The sequence below is a fragment of the Neofelis nebulosa genome, chromosome 6 (assembly GCF_028018385.1).
Source record: "Neofelis nebulosa isolate mNeoNeb1 chromosome 6, mNeoNeb1.pri, whole genome shotgun sequence".
In the NCBI taxonomy this organism is placed as follows: Eukaryota; Metazoa; Chordata; class Mammalia; order Carnivora; family Felidae; genus Neofelis; species Neofelis nebulosa.
In genome coordinates, this window is record NC_080787.1 from 112,167,697 (window position 1) to 112,192,363 (window position 24,667).

General features: G+C 33.4%; 1 protein-coding gene across 1 annotated transcript; it reads left to right on the plus strand.

Moving 5' to 3' along the window:
- The first annotated feature begins 5,806 nt into the window (after positions 1–5,806).
- Positions 5,807–6,202, plus strand: LOC131513498 (high mobility group protein B1-like). Its single transcript, XM_058732623.1, has one exon. The coding sequence runs from the start codon at positions 5,807–5,809 to the stop codon at positions 6,200–6,202; it is 396 nt and encodes a 131-aa protein (XP_058588606.1).
- Positions 6,203–24,667: the final 18,465 nt, after the last annotated feature.

Sequence of the window (24,667 nt, forward strand, 5' to 3'; positions counted from 1 at the left end):
TGAATGTTTTTTATTTATATCATGCTGTTTATGTTTTATATGGGTAATATTACCTTGAATTTCTATTAAGTATATTCTTTAGAGATTTTTAAAAGTTATTTTGTTTCCAAAACACCTGGGTGGCTCAGTCAGTTAAGTGTCCAACTCTTGGTTTCCGCTCAGGTCATGATCTCACAGTTCTTGGGTTCGAGCCCTACATCAGGCTCCGTGCTGTCACTACGAAGCCTGCTTGGGATTCTCTCTCTCCTCTTTCTGCTCCTCCCCCATTCCCTCTCTGTCTCTCTTTCTGTCTCTCCCCCTCAAAATAAATAAATGAAAAAACTTAAAAAAAAAAAAGGAACTATTTTGTTTCTTCCAAGTTCAATTTTTGGGATTATTGACTTTTCTTTTTCCGTTCTGATGATTATTATGCACATGTATGATGATCTTGGTGGTTAATATTATATCTACTCTCTACCGAAACTACCGCACATCAATCTTAAGCTTGTCTTCATTGACTAACAAGTCTTCTTTCAAGAACTACAAAATATTGCCTTTACTTTTTAGCATTTATCTGCCTGCTGACATTTTTGCAAATGTTTGAGTTTTTGAGCTGCTGATTCTGTAATAGCTAATCCTGTGTTTTAGATCTCTAAAATCATTTATACTCTTTTCAGTTTTCTAATTTTTGCTTAGCTAAAGGTAAATTTTTTCATGATCGATTTGTGATTACCCAAAATTTAAGTGGGAATGTGAAAGTGATTTTAAATGTAGCACAATCAGTGTTTAGTTCAATAGTGCCTTCACTAAACTTGGGAGTTTTAAAGTCTACCCAACAGTTACATTGTTTTTCTTTGCCTTCAAGATATTTCAAAACCCTGGAAAGGTATCTGCATTCTAGTTGCTGTTTCATGAAGTTATGTCCTTGGAAAGTACATTTCATCCATGTTTCCTTCCTCTATACCTATAAAGTTAAATTAATACACCCTAAAGATTTTGAAATGACATAATTGGTAACTTTTAAAAATAGCTATTTCATATAGGATTTGTTTTTTCATTTTTGCCTCAGTTGCCAAATAGGCAAAATAGTATAGTCTTGTTTTTCGACAATTACATTATTAGAAATGTGAAATAAATAAGTTATGGCCCTGAAAAAATTATGTGAGTATATGCAAATAGTGCTAAAGTACTAGCTACTGAAGCATTAACATTTTAGAGCAAGTATCTAAATATGACATGCCCGCACTGTTACCCCATACTGGACAACTGCAGAAAAAGTAAGCTGTTGCCTGAGGAAATACATCTGCTTTCTCCAAGTGAAGCAAAATCAACCAAAGAGCACATTAATGGTTAGAGAACAGACTATACTGTTTAGGAGTAAATACATGAATACATACATGCTCCTCTCACATTTTTGGCACATGACAGCTCCTAGGACATTTTTCACAATCCAAATATGCATCAAATTAGAAACAAAGCTTTAGAATTTGGGGCCAAATAGGTAAATGGACATTTCTGGGCTTTCATGCGAGAGGGTGATGAAGGCCATGATGAAAGAAATTTGTAGAGGTTTCATGTATATTTCAACACTCAGCAAAGATATGAGAAAATTACCACACAGTTTTATCACATAATATCACAGAATTTTTATTTTAGAGGGAAAACTGAATAATGTTTGACCTGTAAGCCAGGTCCATAAATGAGAGGTTCTCAAAGAAAAAGAATGTTAATACTGAAATATATGATAATGCTTAATAGAGTGCCTGGCAGGAAAATTGAAGCAATCTTTAGATAATTCACATTATTAAGAGTTCTTTTTTCAAATATGTTTATGCATGGTCTTCAGAAAAAAAAATCTTTATCAAAATTCTTAGTTTTATAAAATATATGGGAAACCAATCACAAACTGAATAAGAAGATGATGTATTACATTTGAGTTTTGATTTAATATTCTCTTCACAACTCATAAAACAGTCCTGACTTTCTAGTCACTGCAATGACACAAGTAAAAAAAGTAAAATATATGTATATTAGAAAGGAAGAAATAAAACTGTCCCTGTTTGTATATGACAAGGTTGTCTATATAAACATTCTGACAAATATACAAAAATAAAAATAAAAACTTATGGAATTAACAAATGAGTTCACCAAGTTTATAAGATACAAGATGAACATACAAAAATAAATTGTATTTCTATGTACTAGCAATGAACACATGACCAAATTAAAAATAAAATACCATACATACGAGCTCAAAAATAATGGAATACATAGATATAAATTTAACAATACATGTGAAATATTTGCTTGCCAGAATCTACAAAATGATGATAAAGTGTTTAAGATCTAAGTAAATGAGAAAACATTTTGTGATTATGAATTTGAAGACTTGACAGAGTAAAGATGTCAAGTCTCAACAAACTGATATACAGACTTAATCAATTCCTATCATACTCTCAGCAAAATTTTTTTGTAAATATAGACAAGATTATTCCAAAATTTATATGGAAATGTATAGAGCTCAGAATGACTAAAATAATGTTGACAGAATAAAGAATAAACTGGGAGGAAATCAGTCTATCTGATTTCCAGGTTTATTATACAGTTTCAGTATTCAGGCCATGCAAATTGTAGAGGTTTTGATACATACATTACTGGAACAGAATAGAGAGTTTGGTAATGGATCTATATAAACCTGCCTGACTTTGACAAAAATGCAAAAAAAACAATTCAATGTCACCTTTCCACAAAGGTTGATGGATCTCCCACCTCATACAAAAAGTAACTCAAAATAAATCATGAACTTCAACATAAAACTATAAATCTTTTAGAAGAAAATTAAGAGAAAATATTCCGGCTTCCAGGCTAGGCCAAAAGTTCTTAGATTTGACACCAAAAAGCATAATCCATAAGAGGAAAATAAAGCAAATCTTTTGCTCTATGATAGACCGTTTTAAGAGCTTCAGAGACAAGACAGACTGAAGAAAACATTTGCAAATCACAAAGGATTAGTATCTAAAATGTACACAGAACTTTCAACACTCAATAGGAAGAAAAATAAGCAATCCAAAATGCAAAAAAGTCACAGATATTTCATTGAAAAAATACACAAAAAACAAACACGTGAAAAGATATGTTCAATATTATAAGCTACTTGAGTTCCTTCACTTGACATCTGAAATACTAAAAACTTAAGTTTAAGAATATGTTTTGGTGATCCACATGTAGCCTTTCCCACTTGAGCTAGAGCTACTGTGGTATTATCTTGAGGAGATGAGCAACGCTTTTTTGCCTCTTACTTTCTTCTTTGGGTTTGAGATCTGGAGGAAGTTGAGAGAAATATCAAGCTCCAACATGCAGAATTTGGTCAATTGTTTCCTTTAAAATACTGTTTTGCATCAGAGCTAACTACATCTAATTCATTTTGCCTGTAACTCATTTTGCCTGAATCTAGGTTTCACTTGTCCAGGATTCTCTAAAGTATTTAGTCTAAACACTTATACGAATATGTGTCAATTTATGAGAAACCTGGAGCCATTTTGCCATGTAGATGTTTTCAGGAACCATGTGTGACAATCTTTCCACAACCCATAACCCACATGCAGAAGAATCATCTATCTAAGCAGAAGGATACCAGAATCCTAACTTGCCAAAAAAGCCTTTTGACTTGCTTCCATGTTTGTGTGTGTACAGGGGGAGAAGCCTGAGCGAAATGAGAAGAAAGGTTATGTAAATGATTAAACAAACACAATACCTGTTTTTCCTTTTACCCAGATAACCGAAACACAGAAGAGATCAGATTAAAAGGAAAAGATGCCCACCCCATTATGGATATAAAGCAGGAAGAAGGCATAAACATGCCCCTGCCTTCCTCGTTCTCATACTGCCACCTAACACAGGGACACTTTGCCATGCTTTGGCTACTCTGAAGGGACAAAGGGAAGACAAGGAGAATATCCTATAAACATAAACCAGAGAGGCAATAACTCTGAAAATAAAGTGAATGTGGCTGGAGATGAAGTATCAGTCTCTAATAGTGTCAATAAGGTTCATGAGACTTCCTTTATATTACAATTGCCATCCAAAGAAATAGTATCCCATGGACCAGATAAGACCAGCAATGGCTACTTTGTACAAGAGAAGGAATAATCATGACAAAGGTAATAAAGAGAAGATCCGGCCCCTTACTAGTTTTTCTGTTCAGCCAAGTAAGCTCTGAAGTGTCTGTTATAATTCAAAGAAAGGAGAGTCTTCCAAAGTTAATAATTATCAACTAATTAGCAGCACTGAATGGTGTCTGGGCATGTGTGTATGTGTTTGTGCAATCAAAATGTATAATGAGAGATTTCTTGATTTCACAAATTGTGGAAAATTTTATACTTCTTATGAGTACTTATTTTCTTCTTTTCTTTCAATATTTAAAGTAGATGGATGTGGAAACCAACAGAGAATAAGAAGACCCTTTCGGAAATGAGTTAACATATCATTATCATCTCTGCCAATTAGCATTTATCGAGCAACTGGGCACTTGGAACTTCAAGAATCTCCACAGAGACTCCATAGTGAGACAGGTTTCTATGTTTTATAGTCATCTATTTGAGGACAAGATTAATCTGCAAATGCATTACATCATGTGGAATTATTCTTGGGTTTGTTTTTCTAAGGGAAATTATTTTTTAAGCAAGTTAATCTATATTATCTCATTCAAATATTCATGATTGGAAATTTATTTGTTTCAATAAATATGATTTTACATATTGGAAGGAAGGAAGTTGGAAGGAGTTTACCTTGTAAATTGTTGCTATGAGCTTTGGGAGAGCTATAAACCAATTCTTACCCATGGTGACATATATCTACATGTTGAATTATTCTTTTCAATCTGATATCATTGAGAGTAAACAGCTGGTCCACTCCAGGGGACAATTTTCCATGTTAAATGTCATTGAACATGAAATTCACTCTGATGCTATCAAAATCTTCTTTTTTGTAGCAGCTCTAATCTGGTATCACTTTTCTATAAGTTTTGTAATAGAATTAACCAAAAGCTAATAGTATTGTCTGTCCTTGTCTCCATTTTTAAAAACTAATGTTCGTAATTCCTCTTGGAGTCTGACACTTAGACCAAAAAAATAGCTCTCATATATGCATACACAAACAGGGCCATTTTGAAGTTTTAGAGAAGTAAATAACAATTTATAAATGTGTCGGGAGTCACAAATTTACTCTCTCAGCAAGTCAGATATGGAGAAGAAATTGATTTCTTCGTATAATTTACTTACCTTCAAAAAGAGACCCTCCTGGCTGCTGATGAGCTGCTTAGTCCCAGCTGCTGATTCTCACAGTCCCTTTACATGATTTTTCTTTGAGATAATTGTTCAGTGTTGCTGTTATTGTTGCCTCAACATTTGCTCCTCTCTGAGGTTGTGTTTGGTGGGACACATGATGCTTTGGCAGAACAGTTAAGAAGGCAGGGCTCCAGGGGTGCCTGGGTGGCTCAGTCAGTTAAGTGTCCGACTTCAGCTCAGGTCATGATCTCACAGTCTGTGAGTTCGAGCCCCCCATTGGGCTCTGTGCTGACAGCTCAGAACCTGGAGCCTGCTTCAGATTCTGTGTCTCCCTCTCTCTCTGCCCCTCCCCTGCTCATGCCCTTTCTCTGTCTCAAAAATAAATAAAAACTTTTTTAAAAAATTAAAAAAAAAAAGAAGGCAGAGCTCCATAGAGACAGTGCTGGGGCAAGAGAGCCAGAAAGGCACTGGGTGACTCTGTGCCTCACTGAGGAAAATAATTAAACCTGGGCAAAGGGGATCCTAAGAAACCGAGAGGCAAAATGTCATCGTATTCATTCTTTGTGCTAGCTTGCCGAGAGGAGTGCAAGAAGCACCCAGATGCTTCAGTCAGCTTCTCAGAGTTTTCTCTTAAGTGCTCAGAGAGGTGGAAGACCATGTCTGCTAAAGAGAAAGGAAAACTTGGAGACATGGCAAAGGTGGACAAGGCCCTTTATGAAAGAGAAATGAAAGCTAATATCCCCGCTAAAGGGGAAACAAAAAAGAAGTTGCAGGATTCCAATGCACCCAAGGGTCCTCCTTTGGCCTTTTTCTTGTTTTGTTTTGAGTATTTCTCCCAAATCAAAGAAGAACATCCCAGCCTACCCATTGGTAATGTTGCAAAGAAACTGGGAGAGACATGGAATAATACGGCCACAGATGACAAGCAGTCCCACTAAAAGAAGGCTGCTAAGCTGAAGGACAAATCTGAAAAGGATATTGCTGCATACTGGACTAAAGGAAAGCCTGATGCAGCAAAAAAAGGAGTGTCAAGCTGAAAAAAGCAAGAAAAAGAAGGAAGAGGAGGAAGACAGGGAAGATGAAGAGTATGAGGAGGAAGATGAAGAGAATGATGATGAATAAGTTAGTTCTAGCAGTTTTATTTCTTGTCTATAAAGCATTTAAGCCCCCCTGTACACAGTTCCTTTTAAAGAAAAAGATTGAATGTAAGGCTGTGTAATATTTGTTTTTAAACTGTATGGCATCTTTTTTTTGTATAGTTAATACACTCCTAAATGTGTCTTTAGATAGCCCTGTGTTGGTGGTACTTTCAATAGCCACTAACCTTGCCTGGTGCAATGTGGGGGTGTAAATTGGCATGGAAATTTAAAGCAGGTTCTTGCTGGTTCACAGCACAAATTAGTTATATATGGGGATGGTAGTTTTTTCATCTTCAGTTGTCTCTGGTACAGTTTATACAAAATAATTGTTGCTCTGTTAACTGAATACCAGTCTGTAATTGCAACAACAACAACAAAAAAGTTGCAGCTGTTTTGTTGACATTCTGAACACTTCTAAGTAAATACATTGTTTTTATTTTAAAAAAGGGCAGAGAAATGTGGTCAGGCAGGATGATGTTGCACTCCAGACAGTTCCCTATACAGCACTGATGCTGAGTTAGGAGCTGGTAGACTTACTAGGAAGCCTGTCCAGGCAGAGAGAAATGACCTTATAATAAGCACGGTGTGCACAGCATCTAATTGTGGAGCTAGATACAGGCTAAGGAAACTAACTGAGAAGGTTTTCATTTCTAAGCTCTGATCCAGCTGAGAAAGACTAGAACTCTGACCACAAATGCCAGCAGCAGACAACATCATGATGCCCAGGAAAGGGACCAGGCTAGCCACATCCCAAACTTATCAAACCAGCCATTTTGTAATTTGGTCGGAGGATTCAGAGAACACCTTGAGGTAATGATGATTCATTTATTTTGCCATTATGAGATCAGATGTTCACAATGCTCCCTGAGAGGAGCCAGAGAGAAAATAAAATATGAGAGGAGTTGAGAAATTATCTTCCAGAAAGATTGAACATTACCTAAAATGTCTGTTTATATTCTCAAGTTGGACTTGGTTATGAAATGAAAAGGACGGAATGCTGTATTTCCCCCACCACTCAACAGGTTCCTCTACTTATCAAATCTGGTGCCCAGGCTACATGCACTATAAATGCAGCCTCAAATAAAACAAATAACCCTCAGCATAGGGTTCCTAACAGAAATAAATGCAGAAGATAATGACAGGCAAAATCATATTTCATTTATGGCTGGCCTTTAATTTTGAATCTCAATAACTCAGGAACTCAAGTGAGCTGGGATAAACCTTGCCTAGTATTCTGCCTAAGCTAAATCAGAGAAATGATCTGTAAGAAAAAGGTCAGCTCTATTTCACCTATATGAAAATGGTTATTTGTTAATCTGACTCACTTTTATAGCAAAAGGAAGAACAAAAATATATAAATTTTAAAAAAGATTAATACAAATAAAAACCTACACTGGAACATAAGTACAAATGGATAATAAAGGTAAGGAAACAGGACAAATGGGAAAGCACAGGCCTGTTGCTTAGAGTGGCATCGGCCTAAACTGATCTGTCCACGCCTTCTAGGACAACCACATTAGTCCTGAACTTGGTTATTCTTCAGAAGAGAAAGTATTCTATAGGAGCCAAAAGCAGTCTCCCCAAAATGTGCTACTTTGGCATTTCGATTATGTTAAACACAAGTTCCTTAAGAAACAGGCAGTGCAAGGACCCTCAGACCTTCTTAGGTCCTCCTGAAATCAGGAAATAAATATCCCATATGAAACCTACTTTCCTTGTACTAAGAAGTAAAAAGTCATCCTTATCACTAGAGATAGCAACTTTAAAGTTGAAAGAACGACAGAAGCAAAACAGTTACTTTTCTCTAATCACTGCCTCAGCCCAAATTCCACTTAGAATTCCTCACTAATTAAAGTTTCCAAACATCTGTTTTCTTTATCCTGTCAATTCTGACAAATTTATTGTCTTTTTGTCTAAAAAGTATGAAAACAGTCTGCCTTGGTCATTTCTTTAAATCTCAATTTCATTATTGGGCTTCTGTGTACATGTAATAAGTTTTGTGGGCTTTTTAATCCTATTTATCTGTCTCATGTAAATTTAATTCTTTGTCCAGCTGGAAGAACTTGAAGCATAGAGGAAGAATTTTTCCTTCCCTATAATACAAAGAGAGAAATATTATGCTTCAACTTTTCTGTTCTATTTTACAACCATAAGGGTAGAGAGAAGTTGCTGGAACACATGTGTTTAATTCCTTGGAAAACTCCAACCCACTGGGTGTAGGTGGGGGGCTCTAATCTTTGTAAACCCAAAGATTAAATGAAATGGTCCTCTTATTAGGGGAATGGAAATGGGGAGGTAGTACAATAAAAATGATTTCCAATCCCTAATTTCCAAAAGACATAAAGCAGATAATTTATGATACAGAGACCTTGAAAATAAATCAGAAAGTGAAAAAGTTATAAGCACATCTCACTTCTCATCAGTTTTCCATCTGATGACAATAGGGTACAATAGGAATATCTATTTCTTCTTCTTATTTTCCATATTATATAACCTCATTTTTTGACATTTGATAGATTAATAGAAGCAAAATATATATAATTACACCTCAGCCTGCATGAAAATAACCATAGTAGTTTGGTTTTTTCAAATGAGACTTGGAATAAAGGCTTAGCGTGTCAGGAATGGTAATTATGCCTGGTATATTTTAAATTTAAGAAATTTGAAATTCCTAGTCTAAACCTTTTACAGTTCTGCTTATATAGCATTACAATAAAACCTTGGATTGCTAGTGATTTGTTCTGTGAGTGTTCCACAAGACGAGCAAACATTTATAATAAATTTTAACTTGATAAACAAGAGATGTTTTGCAATATAAGTAGTACATGACAGCAAATGTCACATGATTACAACCGAGTCAGTGGTTCTCTCTCTCTCTCTCTTTCTCCTGCTGCAGGATTGTGGATGATTGTCTCCCGTGCTCAGATGCTTGGCCTCAGACTGTGGTGTTTGGCAGAAATCAGTGATTTTTCAGAACATTGGAAGGTGCCCACAAATGGCATCCGACTGTTGCATCCAACTGTTGCATCGTGAGCAACAGCAAGAGGTTATGGAGATCTCCTCCTCTGCGGAGGAGATAAAGGTGGACTAGTCCCTCACTTCAAATGGGATTAGGGAGATGCATAAAATGTCAGAAACAGGGTAAAATTTTGTAGAAAACCACCACCTAAATAAGGCTGTAGCAGTGCAAGTGATGAATCTACTTAACAACAATGTAATGTCATATTTTCGAGAAATCCTCAAAAGGAGGCAAAAGCAAGTGCCATTGGATAGGTTCCTTGTTAAAGTTGCATGAAAAGAAAAAGATTCCATTGAGCCAATAGATAGCAGTGATTCCATAAGTGATAGTGAAAGTAGTCCTACACAATAACCCTCCTCTCTCTTGTCTCCCTCAGACCAGCCATGAAGGTTTTCTAAGGTAAGTACAGGTTAATTTCTTTTTCTTTATATTTTGTCTTTTTAAAAAATTATTCTGTATTATATTCCAGTATGTTAATCATTTTTATATGAATATTTTAGGTTGTGGGATGAATCATCTGAGTTTCCATTATTTCTTATGGGGAAATTCGCTTTGCTATACAAATGCTTTGGATTACTAGCATGTTTCAAGAACGAATTATGCTCCCAAACCAAGGTTTTACTGTACTTACTGTTTGTTTGTTTGTTTGTTTGTTTTTCCTAGAGTGATAAGTAATTTAGTTCATCCTCTTGCCTTCAGGTACATTCACACTGTCTTTTCCAGGAGATAGGACTTTTATTAAAAATTTTCAAAGGAAGAATTTTATAATAAGTTTTACTAATTTATTCTCATTTAGCTTAAACATGTCAGGAAATGTTATTTTAAGTAAATTTGTAATTTGCATACTGAAGTCTTAACACTTTTCTCATAAGGAGAAATAATAGACTCTTGGGCAGATCATAAAGAATTTCTTGTGACCTCTTTTTCTAAAGATTAAAAATATATTTCCTTTCCTCAGCACCTCCCCCCATATATTTGGAATTTTTGTATTCTCATCTGACATGCCTAACTCTCAAAATCTACAACTATTTTTGTAGGCTATCTTCTGAACTTCCACTCCCACTCATCTTCTAGTTCTCTGACAATAAGGGAAACCAATTCAAGGCCATTTCTCTGCAGCATCTTGCTTTTCTGTATCACCAGATGTGTGTAGAGCTAAATCGCCTGGACCTGGGTGGTCATGCAAAATTCTTTGTTAGAATTAGCTCATTTCTTTAATAGGTCTTATGAAGCCTCCAGTATGTAAAAGGGTAGGAACAGCTTTCCTCCCACATGTTCTCTAGAAGATTATAATTAAACAATTATAAAATTTTTAAATAAAATTCTGATCTTCTGGAACATTTATAGATAAAAGGTTGGTGAAGTCCTAGCTGCTTGTTCCTTTTAGTGATCTAAAAACATGTGAAATATATCAGGGGCAGAAAGACTGTAACTAACTATCAAAGCCACATTTAAAAAAAAACCACCAGGGAGACAAGAGGATATTTAGAGATTAAGACTAGCTTACATTCTTTAAGGAAAAATAAGAAGAATAAGAGAAAGCATTTTGGTTTAATAACAGAGTACATCATTGCTACTAAAGAGCTGAGCAATTAGAGAAGCATTTAAACTTTTTTCAACACAGAATTTAGGCTTCTCACAACATACAAATTGATTATAATTCTAAAAGTATTTTAATAGTATTTTTCCAATTCTAACTTTAAAACTCTTAACTCATTCTAATTTTAAAGTTGTATGACTAAAAAATAATTTCCATAGCAGAAATTTAATGTTAACTGGGTAAAAATAGAGTTAGCTGCATTGCTTCTTTTTCAGTTGAAATACCTTCACATTGATAGTACAGGCAACATTGATAGCAGGGATGATTAATTATTCTTCTGAGTATAGAATCTGAAATCAAATGATAATTTATTAATATCTGTACCAGTATCTGTATCAACATTGTGATGGTTATTTGGACATAACTGTGGACAAACAAAAATATCCCAATAGTAAAAAAATAAGCAAAGCTTATCTTAGAATGGAAATACAGTTTTATTTAAACTTGAGTCTCCAAGAAAATCTATTAGCTGTTTTTAGTTCTTTAAGACAACTATACATTCAAACTACTAAGTCAAAGGGATAATTGCACCCTATGTTTATAGCATCATTATCTACAATAACCAAATTATGGGAACAGCCCAAGTGTTTGTCAATTGATGAATGGGTAAAGACAAGATGGTACATATACACGATGGAATATTAGTCATAAAAAAGAATGAAACCTTGCCATTTGCAATGATGTGGATGGAGTCAGAGTAGTATTATGCTAAGTGAAATAGGTCAATCAGAGAAAGACTAATACCATATGTCTTCACTCATATGTGGAATTTAAGAAACAAAACAAATGAGCATAGGGAAAAAAAAAGAGACAGAGGCAAACCAAGAAACAGACTCTTGGCTCAGTTAGTTGAGTGTCTGACTCGATTTCGGCTCAGGTCATGATCTCATGGTTTGTTGGTTCGAGCCCGATTCTCTGTCTCCCTCTCTCTGCCCTTCCCCTGATCACGCTGTCTCTCTCAAAATAAATAAACAAACATTAAAAAAAAAAGAATAGAGAACAAACTGATGGTTTTTAGAAGGGAGATGGGGGGTTAAATAGGTGATGGGGATTAAGGAGTACACTTGTTTTTGTTTGTTCTTTTTATTCTTTTTTAGGAGTGCACTTGTTATGATGAGCACCAGGTATGGTATGGAAGTGTGGAATCAAACTTAAGAAAATATTTCTGAGATGGTTGATATGTTTAACCAATTTAAAATTTATTTCTAAATGATCATACTTCCTGATAGTTTTAATCTGATTTATTAATATATTCTAATTCACCTAAGAGTTTGGAATTTTTTCTCTATATAAACCTATGTGTTTTATGTCTAAAATTTAATCTTGATTTTTGCTAATAAACAACTTATGGGTTAGTTTTGAAGCAGTTGATTCCTCCAAAGGACTAAAAACTAAGACTTGCCACATTAATAGACAGGGAAATACAGGATCACAGAAGTAAATGCAGCAGTTTAGTAAACAGTATTCTTCCTAGTTAAGTTCACTTGAAAAAAATTTAATAATTATTATAGATTGAGTTCAAAGGCACTTTAACAATTTCATTCTACTATCACAAAGATCAGATGAGAGACTAATAATTTATCAATTCAAAAAAATAAACTGGGCAGAAAATACAGTGAGGGAAATATAATAATGTGCTTGGTAATTGAACTAGTGTTTTTCAGACTGTTATTAGGGCCATTGTATCAAAATAAGGTGTTGCAAAATATATTAGCATTATTTATAAAATGTTAATCAATTTTAATTATATTTTTACCCTTTCAAAGTTGGTAGAATTAAGCGATTCACTTTTTCCAAGGGAAAACAGTAAGTCTGATGATCAATTCTTGAGTTTCCCATGCCTAAATGCAGTTTAAAAGCTATAAGCATAGTCCAAAAACCAGTGTTAAATAAGCACCTGAGTTCTGGAGTCAGACTATGTTGACATCCTGGTTTTACAAAGTTTTAACTGTATGATATTGGGCAAGTTTATTAATCTCTCTGAACTACAGTATTCAAATCTATAAAGCTACTTTCACTTGTTAGAATGAGGCTTAAATCAATTATTGATATGTATGGAATATTTACAACAGAACGTGACATATAACAATGGTCAATAAGTGTTAGCATTTTTGCTTTTCAGAAAATTGCCTTTCTCTAATTCTGAAAGGCATTTTTGTATAAGATGGAATGAGAGAGATAAAGCTTCTGAGAACAGTCTCATGTTTTGCTGTGCTCACAATTGTTAACATCTATTATATATGTTTTGCTTTTCTGCATTTGTCCTTTGTTCTGATTATATCTAATTAGTAGATTCTAAAATTATTCAGTTAGTTAATTTCATTCCAATCATTCTTCTCCATCATCACTATTCTTAATTCCCTCACATTTTCACATTTTGTAATCTATATACACCAATTTTCAATACTTCTTATATAGTTTCTCCACACCCTTTTCTCACCATTAATAATAATTGCTTGTAAAATATGTAGTTCTGATTGGATTAAAATATTAAAAAATCACATAATCATTGGAAGTTTTAAAAATGGAATTAAGGGGCACCTAGGTGGCTCAGTCAGTTAAGTGTTTGACTCTTGATTTTAGCTCAGGTCATAATCTCAAGGTTCGTGAGCTTAAGCCCCACATCAGGCCTTGCACTGAAAGTGCAGAGACTGCTTGGGATTCTCTGTCTCCCTCTCTCTCTCCTCCTCTCCCACTCCCTCCTCTCTCTCTCTCTCAAAAATAAATATTAAAAAATTGAATTTTTATTGTTTTTAAAAATATTCTATGTCTATATTAAGTTCAAAATTGAAAAAACTTATTAAAATTTTTATATCATGAACTTTCTAGGCAATTTTTTAAAAGGATGGGGTTTTTAACTGATTTTAAATTGATTTGATTCACTGACTATAAGAAAAATAATTTTCATGACTTCAATTTCATTTTAGGGCATATCAATGGTATATGATGTAGAATGTTCCATGTGTACTTGAGAAGAAGATATATTCTGTTATCGGTGGTCTATACTAGAGATGTCTGTTTGATCTAGTGGATTTATAGTGTTGATGTCTTCTATTTCCTTATTGATCCTCTGCCTAATTATTTCATTAACTGTTGAAAGTGAGGTATCAGTGTTCCCAAATATTATTGTTGAGTTGTCTATGTCTCTCTTCAGTTCTGCCAGTTTTTGGCTTCATTTATTTTGAGGCTTTGTTCTTAGGGACACATGTTGTTAACTGTTTTCTTTATAATGGATTGACTTTTAGCATTATAAAATATCCATTTTGCCTCTAGTAAGAATTTTTTGTCTTAATATATTTTTGTCTGATGTTAGTGTAGTCATTCTAACTCTTTTTTTGGTTATTGTTCCTATAAAATATCAGTTTCTATCCTTTTACTCTACATATATGTGTTATTGAATCTGAAATGTGTGTTTTACAGACAGCATATAATTGAATCATGGGTTTTTCCTTTCTCCATTCTTGTAATTTCTGTCTATGATTGTAGTATCTTATCAATGTATACCTAACGTAATCCCTGAAAAGATCAGACTTATTTCTGCCCCTTTGCTTTTTGTTTTCTATATATCTTATGCCTTTTTTCCTCTACTAATTTATTAGTTATCTTTTTTTGTTAAATAGATATCTTCTTGTGTAGAATTTTAATTTCCTTGTTTCTTTTACCATATTTTTTGGTTATTTTTATAGGAGTTTCCCTAGGTATTACAATTTTTATCTTAACTAAAAATAGTTCAGATTAATATCAACTTAGTTTTAACAGTAAACAAAAACTTTGCTTCACTATACTTTCATTTCTTTTCCCCACCTTAGTGCTATTGTTGTCAAACAAATTACATTTTTATACATTATAAGCTCATCAATATGGTTTTATAATAATTGATTATGCAGTTGTCTTTTAAATCAGGTAAGAGAAAAAAAAGGCTAGAAACAAAATACAAACATTGTGTCTTCTGTATTTACCTACACAATTATCTTTACCAGTGCTTTTTATTTCCTTGTGTGGATTCAAATTACTGTGTACTATCCTTTCATTTTAATCTAAAGATTCCCTTTAGGTTTTCCTATAGGGCAGAACAATTAGTGACAAATTCCTTTAGCTTTTGTTTAGGAATGTCTTAATGTTTTCTTCTTTGTAGGACAGTTTTGCTGAATATAGAATTCTTAGTTGACTATGTTTTTCCTTCAGTCCTTTGGATATGTTATGCCAAAACCTTCTGACCTCCATGGCCTGTGATAAGAAGTTTATTTTATTGAGATTCTCTTATATGCTAAGACACTTTGCTCTTGCTGCTGTCAAAATTTTCTCTTTGTCTTTAAACAGTTTGATTGAAATGTATCTAGGTGTGGTTTTCCTGGATTTGGTCCTACTTGGTTTACGTTGGGTTGCTGGGATATGTAAATTAATATTACTTGGTTTTTGTTTTGTTTTGTTTTAATATAATCTGGAAAATTTTTGCCACTTATTTATTCAAGGAGATTTTTTTTTGCCTTTTTCCCCCTCTCTTCTCCTTATGAGATTACTATTAAGCATATGTTGGTATAAATGATGGTATCTCACAGGTCAGTGAAGCTTTATTTTTCTTCATTATTTTTTCTTCCTGTTCATTAGACTGGTTATTTTCAATTGAACTATCTTCAAGCTGATTGATTATTTTTTTAAGTTTATTTATTCATTTATTTTTAGAGAGAAAGAGAGAGCACAAGCAAGGAAGGGGCAGAGAGGGAGAGAGATAATCCAAAGCAGGCTCTGCACTGTCAGTGCAGAACCCAACGTGGGTCTCAAATCCATGAACCATCAGATCATGACCTGAGCCAAAACCAAGAGTTGAATGCTTAATGAACTGAACCACCTAGGTGCCCCCAAACTGATTCATATCTGTTGAGTCCCTGTAGAGAAATTTTCATTCCAAAAATTTTATTTTTCAATCACAGAATTTCCATTCATTATTATTATCATCATCATCTCTTAATTCCTCCTATTTGGTGAGACAACATTTTCATATTTCCTTTAATATTCTAAACATGATTTCCTTTAATTTTTTTTTTAAACTGTATTTATAATTGCTGATACAAAGTCTTTGTCTACTAGGTCTAAAATCAGGCTCCTGAAGAATAGATCCCACTGACTGCATCTTCCCCCATGCATGGGCCATATTTCCCTCTTTCTTTACATGCTTCATATTTTTTTATTAAAAAAATTGTGAGTTTTCTGAGCTAATTGCAAAATCTGTATTCCTTATACTGAAAAGCCACTGAAGTCTCTGCTTCATTAGTTTAGTCATCAGCTAACGGTGGGGCAGATTTTTCCTTAAATGATTTGCACCAAAATATCTATTTGCCAAGGAGCTTTGTACATGGTAAGGCATATTTTAATTTTGGCACTTTATTTTTTTTAATGTTTATTTACTTAGAGAGAGAGAGAGTATGCACACAAGAGTGGAGGAGGGTCAGAGAGAGAGGGAGAGAGAGAATCTCAAGAAGCCTCTGCACTGTCAGGATACAGCCCACCAATCATGAGACCATGACTTGAGCTGAAATCAAGGGCTGGATGCTCAACCCACTGAGCCACCCAGGCACCCCTAATTTTGGCACGTTAAAACTGAGGTCTTTGGGTGTACCTGGGTGGCTCAGTTGGTTAAGCGTCTGACTTCAGCTCAGGTCATGATCTTGTAGTCTGTGAGTTCAAGTCCCACCTTGGGCTCTGTGCTGACAGCTCAGAGTCTGGAGCTTGCTCTGCATTCTGTGTTTCCTTCTCTCTCTGCCCCTCCCCTGCTTGTACTCTGTCTTTCTCTCTCTCTTAAAAATAAATAAACATTTGAATTTTTTTTTAAAAAGTCATCTCAGAGTAAGTACTATTCTGAACATTGAACTTCTCTATTTTGTGTGGTTTTCTTTAATACAAATTACATTATTATGCAACCTGCTCTTTTGAGGAGTCTAAATGTATATAATTGCAAAAAATTGTTGTATCTTAAATATTTAACCAAAACATTTTATTTCTGTGAAATATTTTCATCTTTGTTAGAAAGTTGTCACAACTGCTTACATGAAAACTGGACACTTTAACATCAGCTTTACAAACACGATTTTAATGAGCTTTAACTTTTAAGATATTCTATTTCCATTTCCCAGAACAAACAATATTTACAAATTGTATATCAGTTTTACATAGGTTTTTCTGTTATTTATTTTAATGTTTGTCATTCCACATACCTCTATTCATTCTTAATCAAAACAAATTTTAAAAATAAGGAGAGAGATGAAAAAGATTGAAAAAATGTGATTCTTCCCCCATTCCAATTTGGTACCTTATTCTTTAAAAGGAAAAATAAAAAGAAAAGAGTGAAAAATTCATATAGTAATATTATTCTGTGAATGAGTTATTTACTTAAACAATGTGTCAGTCCATAAAAGATACATTATTTTCATCAATTTTGGTGAAAATCCACTTAGCATTCTAAGTAAAGTCTTATTTTTCACTTCATTTATTTATCCATCCCAAAGCAAAGTTTCCTGGTTGAGACTGTTTGGAATTCTTTTTCTAATTTTCTACGATCCAAATGTATCAAATATTAAAAAGAAAAAATATTTTTATTAGCCATATTGCCAGAAGAAAAAGAGGAAAGGGGAATTCTCCTTGAGAACTGCCCTCTAAAGAGGCCTATCAAAAGCCTGTTGAAGGAAATGCCAAGCTTGATTGTTTGAAATCTCAACTTTACATATTTCCATTAAAATCCCATCCAGGTCCATTTAATTTATTCACAAATAAACAAAATGCCCTTTATTGCATTGAATGCAGTTTTGACAGATGGCTCTTAGCATTCTGTCCAGGTGTAGAAGACAAAGATAAATGAATCTGTTCTTTTTAATTCATACACTTTATGACTTTCATCTCCACCTGACAGCATCCTTTGGCTCTCTACTTCATGAACCCAATAAGCGACAGCTCTTTTTCTAGCTGGAGATTGCTTCATTGTGCTTCTAAAGAGTAGCTACTCTATTTGAAATAATCAGTTTGAGAGCACAGCAACAAAACAAATTATTCTCACCAACATTTCAAGCATATTATTATTCAGTTTATTAGAATTATCTTAAACGCACATAGACCTATTAGATTTATCTATGCATGGATTATCTGTAACTAGACTCTAATGTGATTAAGACTTTACGATATTCATTATTATGTAAATGCTAATTAAATGTCTGTCATCCAATGTAAAGCAAAATTAAAGTTAGGTTTAATAACTGAAATTAATTTTAAATTTCCTATCAATAACAATAAATACTGAAAAGCTGAAACATTGAGCTTATATTTAAATTATACCAACTTGTCATTGCCCAAAATCTTCAAGAATGTTTCATAATACTGTTTTAAAAAATTTAGTGGGTAAATTTTAAATAGTAAATTATTACTACACATTATTTTATTTATAATAAAATAAACCCTCAATAATTAAAAAAAATGGGAGAATCATATAAAAATATTCTGTTCCTATGGATTGAAAAGCACATGAAATGTGAATGCTAAGATACTGTTTCTCATATTAATATGACCTCCTGAAAAAGAATTATACATTTTCTCTTGAAAAAATAAACTAGTCCTTATAATTTAATTTAGGAGTAGAAATGTACTATAGTTCATTTTTATTGGCATAAAAAGCAATCTATCTGCACAAAAGTCAACAGTTATTTGCTTTTTGAAAATATTTATATTTATCTATTTAAATAGATTCCCATATTTTTACAAGAGTGGTTTCTAAATTGTGATTTATAGAATTGTCTCAGAATTGTCTATACACTCGGAATTGTTTATACCCTTTCAGGTGGTTGTGAGATCAAAGTTGTTTTCAAAAGCATACTAGGCATTATTTCATGTTTGCCTTTGCACTGTGTTAACATTTGTACTGATGGTGTAAAATAATTGATAGTGAGGAAAATTACAAGTGCCTTAGCAGGAATTAGGGCAATAGCACTAACCCATACTAGTAGAGATCACATGCTCAACCATAATCCCCACATCAAGGTCATTTGTATACTAATCCTCATTTTACACTACTTATAATCAGCATTTGACACAATTATCACCTTCCTTCTAAAGAAAAAACTTCAATTTAATTCAAAGACAACAAATAATGTTTGTTTTTCCTTTAACACACTGGAGACTGCTCAGTCTTCTTTGAATGTTTCCACCATTCTTCCAGACCTTTTAACAGATGGAGTATACCAGAGAAAAGTCTTTGGACATCTAAATACCACTGACACCATAAGAACTCTCAAATCAAGATGAGACTTCATATTGAAGTCCTATCAGTATTTCCATTTGGATGTCTAATAAATAAGAAAACACTTTTATTTTGGAAAACGAGGGAGAAGATCATAACAGAATAAAAATGTTTAGAAATGTCTGGAGCTATGAAACAAATAGGGTCAGAATGACAAAAGAGCAAATCAGTAAGAATCTACCTGAAAAGAAAGTTGACAGAAATAAACAATATAGCCTTAACATTCCCTCTACCAGAGACTAGTGAAAATATGGACCAGTTGTAGAGGTGTGAATTAAATTGTGTTAATATGTTTCAGTTTCTCATACATTGAGCAGCTAGCTTTATAATTAACTCCAAGAGGATTATTTAGTTCAGTCTGCTCACTTAGGAAAGTCAAAGATTGTTCAAACCCATGCTTAAATATGAAAAGTCAGTTAAAAATGGAGGGAAAAATTTCAGCTACATTTGGAAAACTTCTACAAACTAGGGAGAAGAAAAAATGTTGATACAAATTAAATGCCATAATTTTCTCTGGTTCTTTTTAAAAGAAAAGAGGTTTATTCAGATACATAATATATCACAAAACTCACCTATTTAAAATGTACAATTCATGGGGCGCCTGGGTGGTGCAGTCGGTTAAGCGTCCGACTTCAGCCAGGTCACGATCTCGCGGTCCGTGAGTTCGAGCCCCGCGTCAGGCTCTGGGCTGGGAGCCTGGAGCCTGTTTCCGATTCTGTGTCTCCCTCTCTCTCTGCCCCTCCCCCGTTCATGCTCTGTCTCTTTCTGTCCCAAAAAAAAAAAAAAAAAAAAAAAAAGTTGAAAAAAAAATTAAAAAAATAAATAAATAAAATGTACAATTCAGCTGCTTTTCGTATATTTACCACAATCTAGCCTTAGACCATTTTTAATCATCCTATAAAAAAGAGCCACTACCATCAGCAATCACTTTCCCTCTTCCCCTCACTTAGCATTAGGCAAATATACATCTACTACCTCTTTTTGTTAGTGACTTCTTCCACTTAGCATAAAGTATTTAAGGTTCATCCATGTTGCAGAATATTTCATTCTTATTTAAAACTGAAATGTTTATTGAAATAATTGTAGATTGATACATAGATACAGAGAGGCCCTTTGTATACTTTATCTACTTTCTCCCCAAGACAACATTTTGCAAAACTATGGTATAAACACCACCACAACTAGGAGATCAACATTGATCAAATCTGCTGATTATATTCAGATTTTCCCACTTTTACTTGTACTTCATCATTCATCATATATATGTGTGTGTGTGTGTGTGTGTGTGTGTGTGTGTGTATTTTAATTCTATACACCTTCATTACATGTACAGGTTTTTGTATTCACTAATACAATCAAGAATCTCAATAGCTCCATCATATAGGGATCCCTCCTGTTGACCTTTTATAATTATGGCAACATCCTTCCCACCTCTCTTCCCTCCTATAACCCTGGCTCTGGTAACTATCAATCTGCTCTCCATTTTAAAATGTTACATGAATGAGGGGTACCTGGCTTGCTCAGTTGGAAGATCATGTGACTTGTGATCTCAGGGTCATGAGTTTGAACCCCACGTTGGGTGTAGAAATTACTTAAATAAATAAATCTACTTTAAAAAATGTTATATGAATTACAGAATACAATATGTAACCTTTAGCATAGTCTCTTTTCACTCAGTGTAATTCCCTCAAGATTCTACAAAGCTCAGGTCATGATGTCATGGTTTGTAGGGTTGAGCCCCACATCAGGCTTTGTGCTGACAGTGCAGAGCCTGCTTGGTATTTTCTCTCCCTCTTTCTCTGCCCTACTTCACCTTGTGTACTCTCTCTCTCTCTTTCAAAATAAATAAATAAACGTTTTTTAAAAAACTGTCTTTGAACCAATTAATTTCTAGTTTGATTCTTTGATGAATGCTACTTTGGTTCTAATCCTGGACCTACCATATCTAGTTTACGCAATGTTGGACAAGTTATTTAACTTCTCTGTTTTACTTCCCTTATCTAAAAATAGTAATCATATGGATAATTTAGATAGTAACTGTCTAACTCAAAGAAGTGCTATATAATAATTTATGGTAAGATAAACTTAAGAATTTTAGCTTTACTATAACGTGGAAGTGTCTTTGATTTCCTCCAAAGATAGGGACTAATGGGTAAAAAATTGGTTTGTTCTTATTAGGTGCTTTAATGACATGGATTCCTAGAATACTATTAAGTACTTCTGTGTGTTTATATTATATTTCAAAATAGAATGTGCATTGTCATATGATGCTATTTTAAATTATGGCTGATATTTTATAATCAGATGTAGTAGCAGATTGATATAATTAAAACAACACTGGGTTGGAAGTTCATTTCAATTTACCCAGTTGAAATCATTTAAAGTCTTGAACTTTACTTTTCTCATCTGTAAAATAAGATTTGACTAGATAGGCTCTGGGGTTCTTTAAATCTCTTTACTCATGGTTGTGAATAGTTTCCATATTTAAAGTGTCTTATTTAAATCATCTTTCCTCCTGCTTTAATGACATAGTCATGTAACGCATATGTGTTCTTTTATTATTCTAAATGCTGTCAGAATGCATGCTAGGAATCAAGGAGACAGACAAGAGCTGTCATTTACTTACTAGTGGATTACTCTATTGATGAGGAGTTCTATATTCAAGCAGTACTTGAATCTATCTTACTTCACTGATAGTTGAACTTACTTAATATTCTTGATCAGGCAAGAATATTGTCTCTTGATAGTCTCAGAAAGGTTGTTTAACAACGTTCTGAACCTTAGGTCCATACATGTATGTCAGAATTTTAGTGGAAACTTTGCTATTCTATATTTGATTCCTCATAAATAGTAGCAAAACAAAAACAAAGATTAATGCACCTGTGATCATTTAGAAAAGCAATTAAATAGAAACTAAAAAAATGAAAATCAAGTTAAATGATTAGTCCACTAATCAAGCTTATTTGTCACTTCATTTGCCAATGAAGTGATGGTGGCACTTGGAAATCAAGATTAAGTCAGACAAAGAAACAAAATATGTTAGTGTATTGAGTTTAATTTCTTCCATCTGCAAGGCTTCAAATGGCAATTTAAAAATTCTCCATTATATATTGGCTCCAACAATCACTGGGAAAAGAAACTTAAAACAAATTGTTTACAGAATAATTATTTATGCAAATATGTAACAAAAGATCTCTTAGCAAACAATCTATTGCTAATCCCGGCTTATACAACTTCAAAGTTATTCGCGTGTATTAATACTTTGCAAGTCCTGATAATATCATCATCTTTCTTGTATCTATACTTTTATGGGCTCTTTCTTTCCCCACTAAGAAATTTCTTGTTCAGACTTACATTTTTCAAGAGACAATTCAAGAGCTTTTTGTAAAATGTTTTAAATTCCTTCCTTCCACCATTTCTTGGCATAGGTCTATTTGCTCCCTGAGTTTTCTTGCATATCCTTGCATACACATTTACAAACGTAAATGTGTATACGTTTATTTTACTCTTATTTTACTGAAATTGTGTTTTCAAATGTTAATACTCTAAATAGAGGATAAGTTCTTTCAGGATATAAATTGGGTCTTACATTTCTTCATTGTAGCATGGATGCCTGGCACAGAGTGTTAGAAACTCAGTAAGTGTTACAATGCCAGTGGAGGCACACCTTCCTATAACAAGGCAACTCTGGTAATAAATGCTAGTTGAAAATAGTGAGGTTGAGATTTTTAGAGATACACAAACACCTTTCGGCTGATGGAAAATTTCTGTGAAGGCATAAGTTGAATCAGTATTATAATTGCTTATGCACTCTTTTGAATGGGGCAGCCCATGTCTTAACAAGAGGACAAATACATGGAACTACAGCAACTATGGTTAGTTTTATTAACTCTAGCTTAATTTCTGAGGTTTTAGCCACAAATTTATCATTTTTCTAGATTATCTGCTTATCTCGTGAGTGCTCATTATTTGTCTTAAGCAAAGTGCAAATAAGGAACAGCCTAGATTGGGTAAACATCAAATTATTACAGATTAAAACCACTGCCTTGGAACTAAGATTGCTTTAAAATGTTGTCCCCTTTCATATTCATTAATTATTTTCTTTACTCACCAAACTCCAACCAGTTATGCAGGGACTGATTCATATAATATTTAAAATATTTTTATTACAAATCTTAATATATCTTCATTTAGATGTTAGAAATTATAAACAAGCAAAATTTTAAATATTTCCTGGAATAGAATCCTCAACAGCAATCATTGCTATTAGTTGTGAACACATCCAAACTTTTCCTTTTCTAATAATTACATAAAATTGTACAAATTATATACTGTGTATTACACATAATACATTATATATTATGCCCACAGAGGAAACTTTTGCAAAATTGCAAGTTATTTATCTCAATATTTTAGCCTGATATTCCTATTGGAGGTAACTTTTATGTTCTTATATATATCAAAACATCTCTTTATTTTCACACTTCTTTATGGTACCATGATTGTTTGACACATTATTTACATATCCAAATAAATTTTGAACTCATGCATTGTAAGCCATACCATGTAAAGTAATAGTCATTATAATGATGATGATAATGATGATGATGAGAAAAAGAAAAAGGAGAAGAAGGAGGAGGAGGGGAAGAAGAAGGAGGGGAAGAATAGGATCAACACTGAGCATTTGTGTAGCTACTCTTTAAGTAGGTACTGTCACTCCCATTTTACAAAGGCTGAAACAGAAAGTTTACATAATTTGCTTATACTATACACATTCTAATGGAAGAACAAATACAAGTAACATGAACTACATACCTATGCTTTCACTCTTTCACATTTTATAAACTATAATGTAATTTAATCCATGTTCTATTAGTGTGTGTTTAGGTTTTACTTCTCATTTTTCTTTTTCTATTACAAAGAACACAATGAATAATTGTATGTATCCTTGCATATCTTTTTAACTTAAGACGAAGAAGGGTATTATGCAAATTTACAATATAAAAAATACTATATTGTAGCATCTATTTATCATGTTCCATAACCAAATATTATTTTTTTAATTTTGAAAGCCTGCTTGGTGAAAAAAAATTGTAATTATTTCATAAAATTGAATTTCTTAAATTATTTGTGAAATTGGGGACCTTTTATTTAGCTGTTTAAATAATTCTGTTGTGGGTACACTACTCATACTCTCGAAAATTATTCAGTTTTATTTTCTGCAATTTATTGAAATATAATTTATATACAATAGGTTGTGCACATGTAAAATATATAATTCAATGAATGTTGATAGAAACATATGCCTATGAAACCACCAGTATAATCAAGAACAATTCTGTCACTCTCCCCAAAGAATTCTCA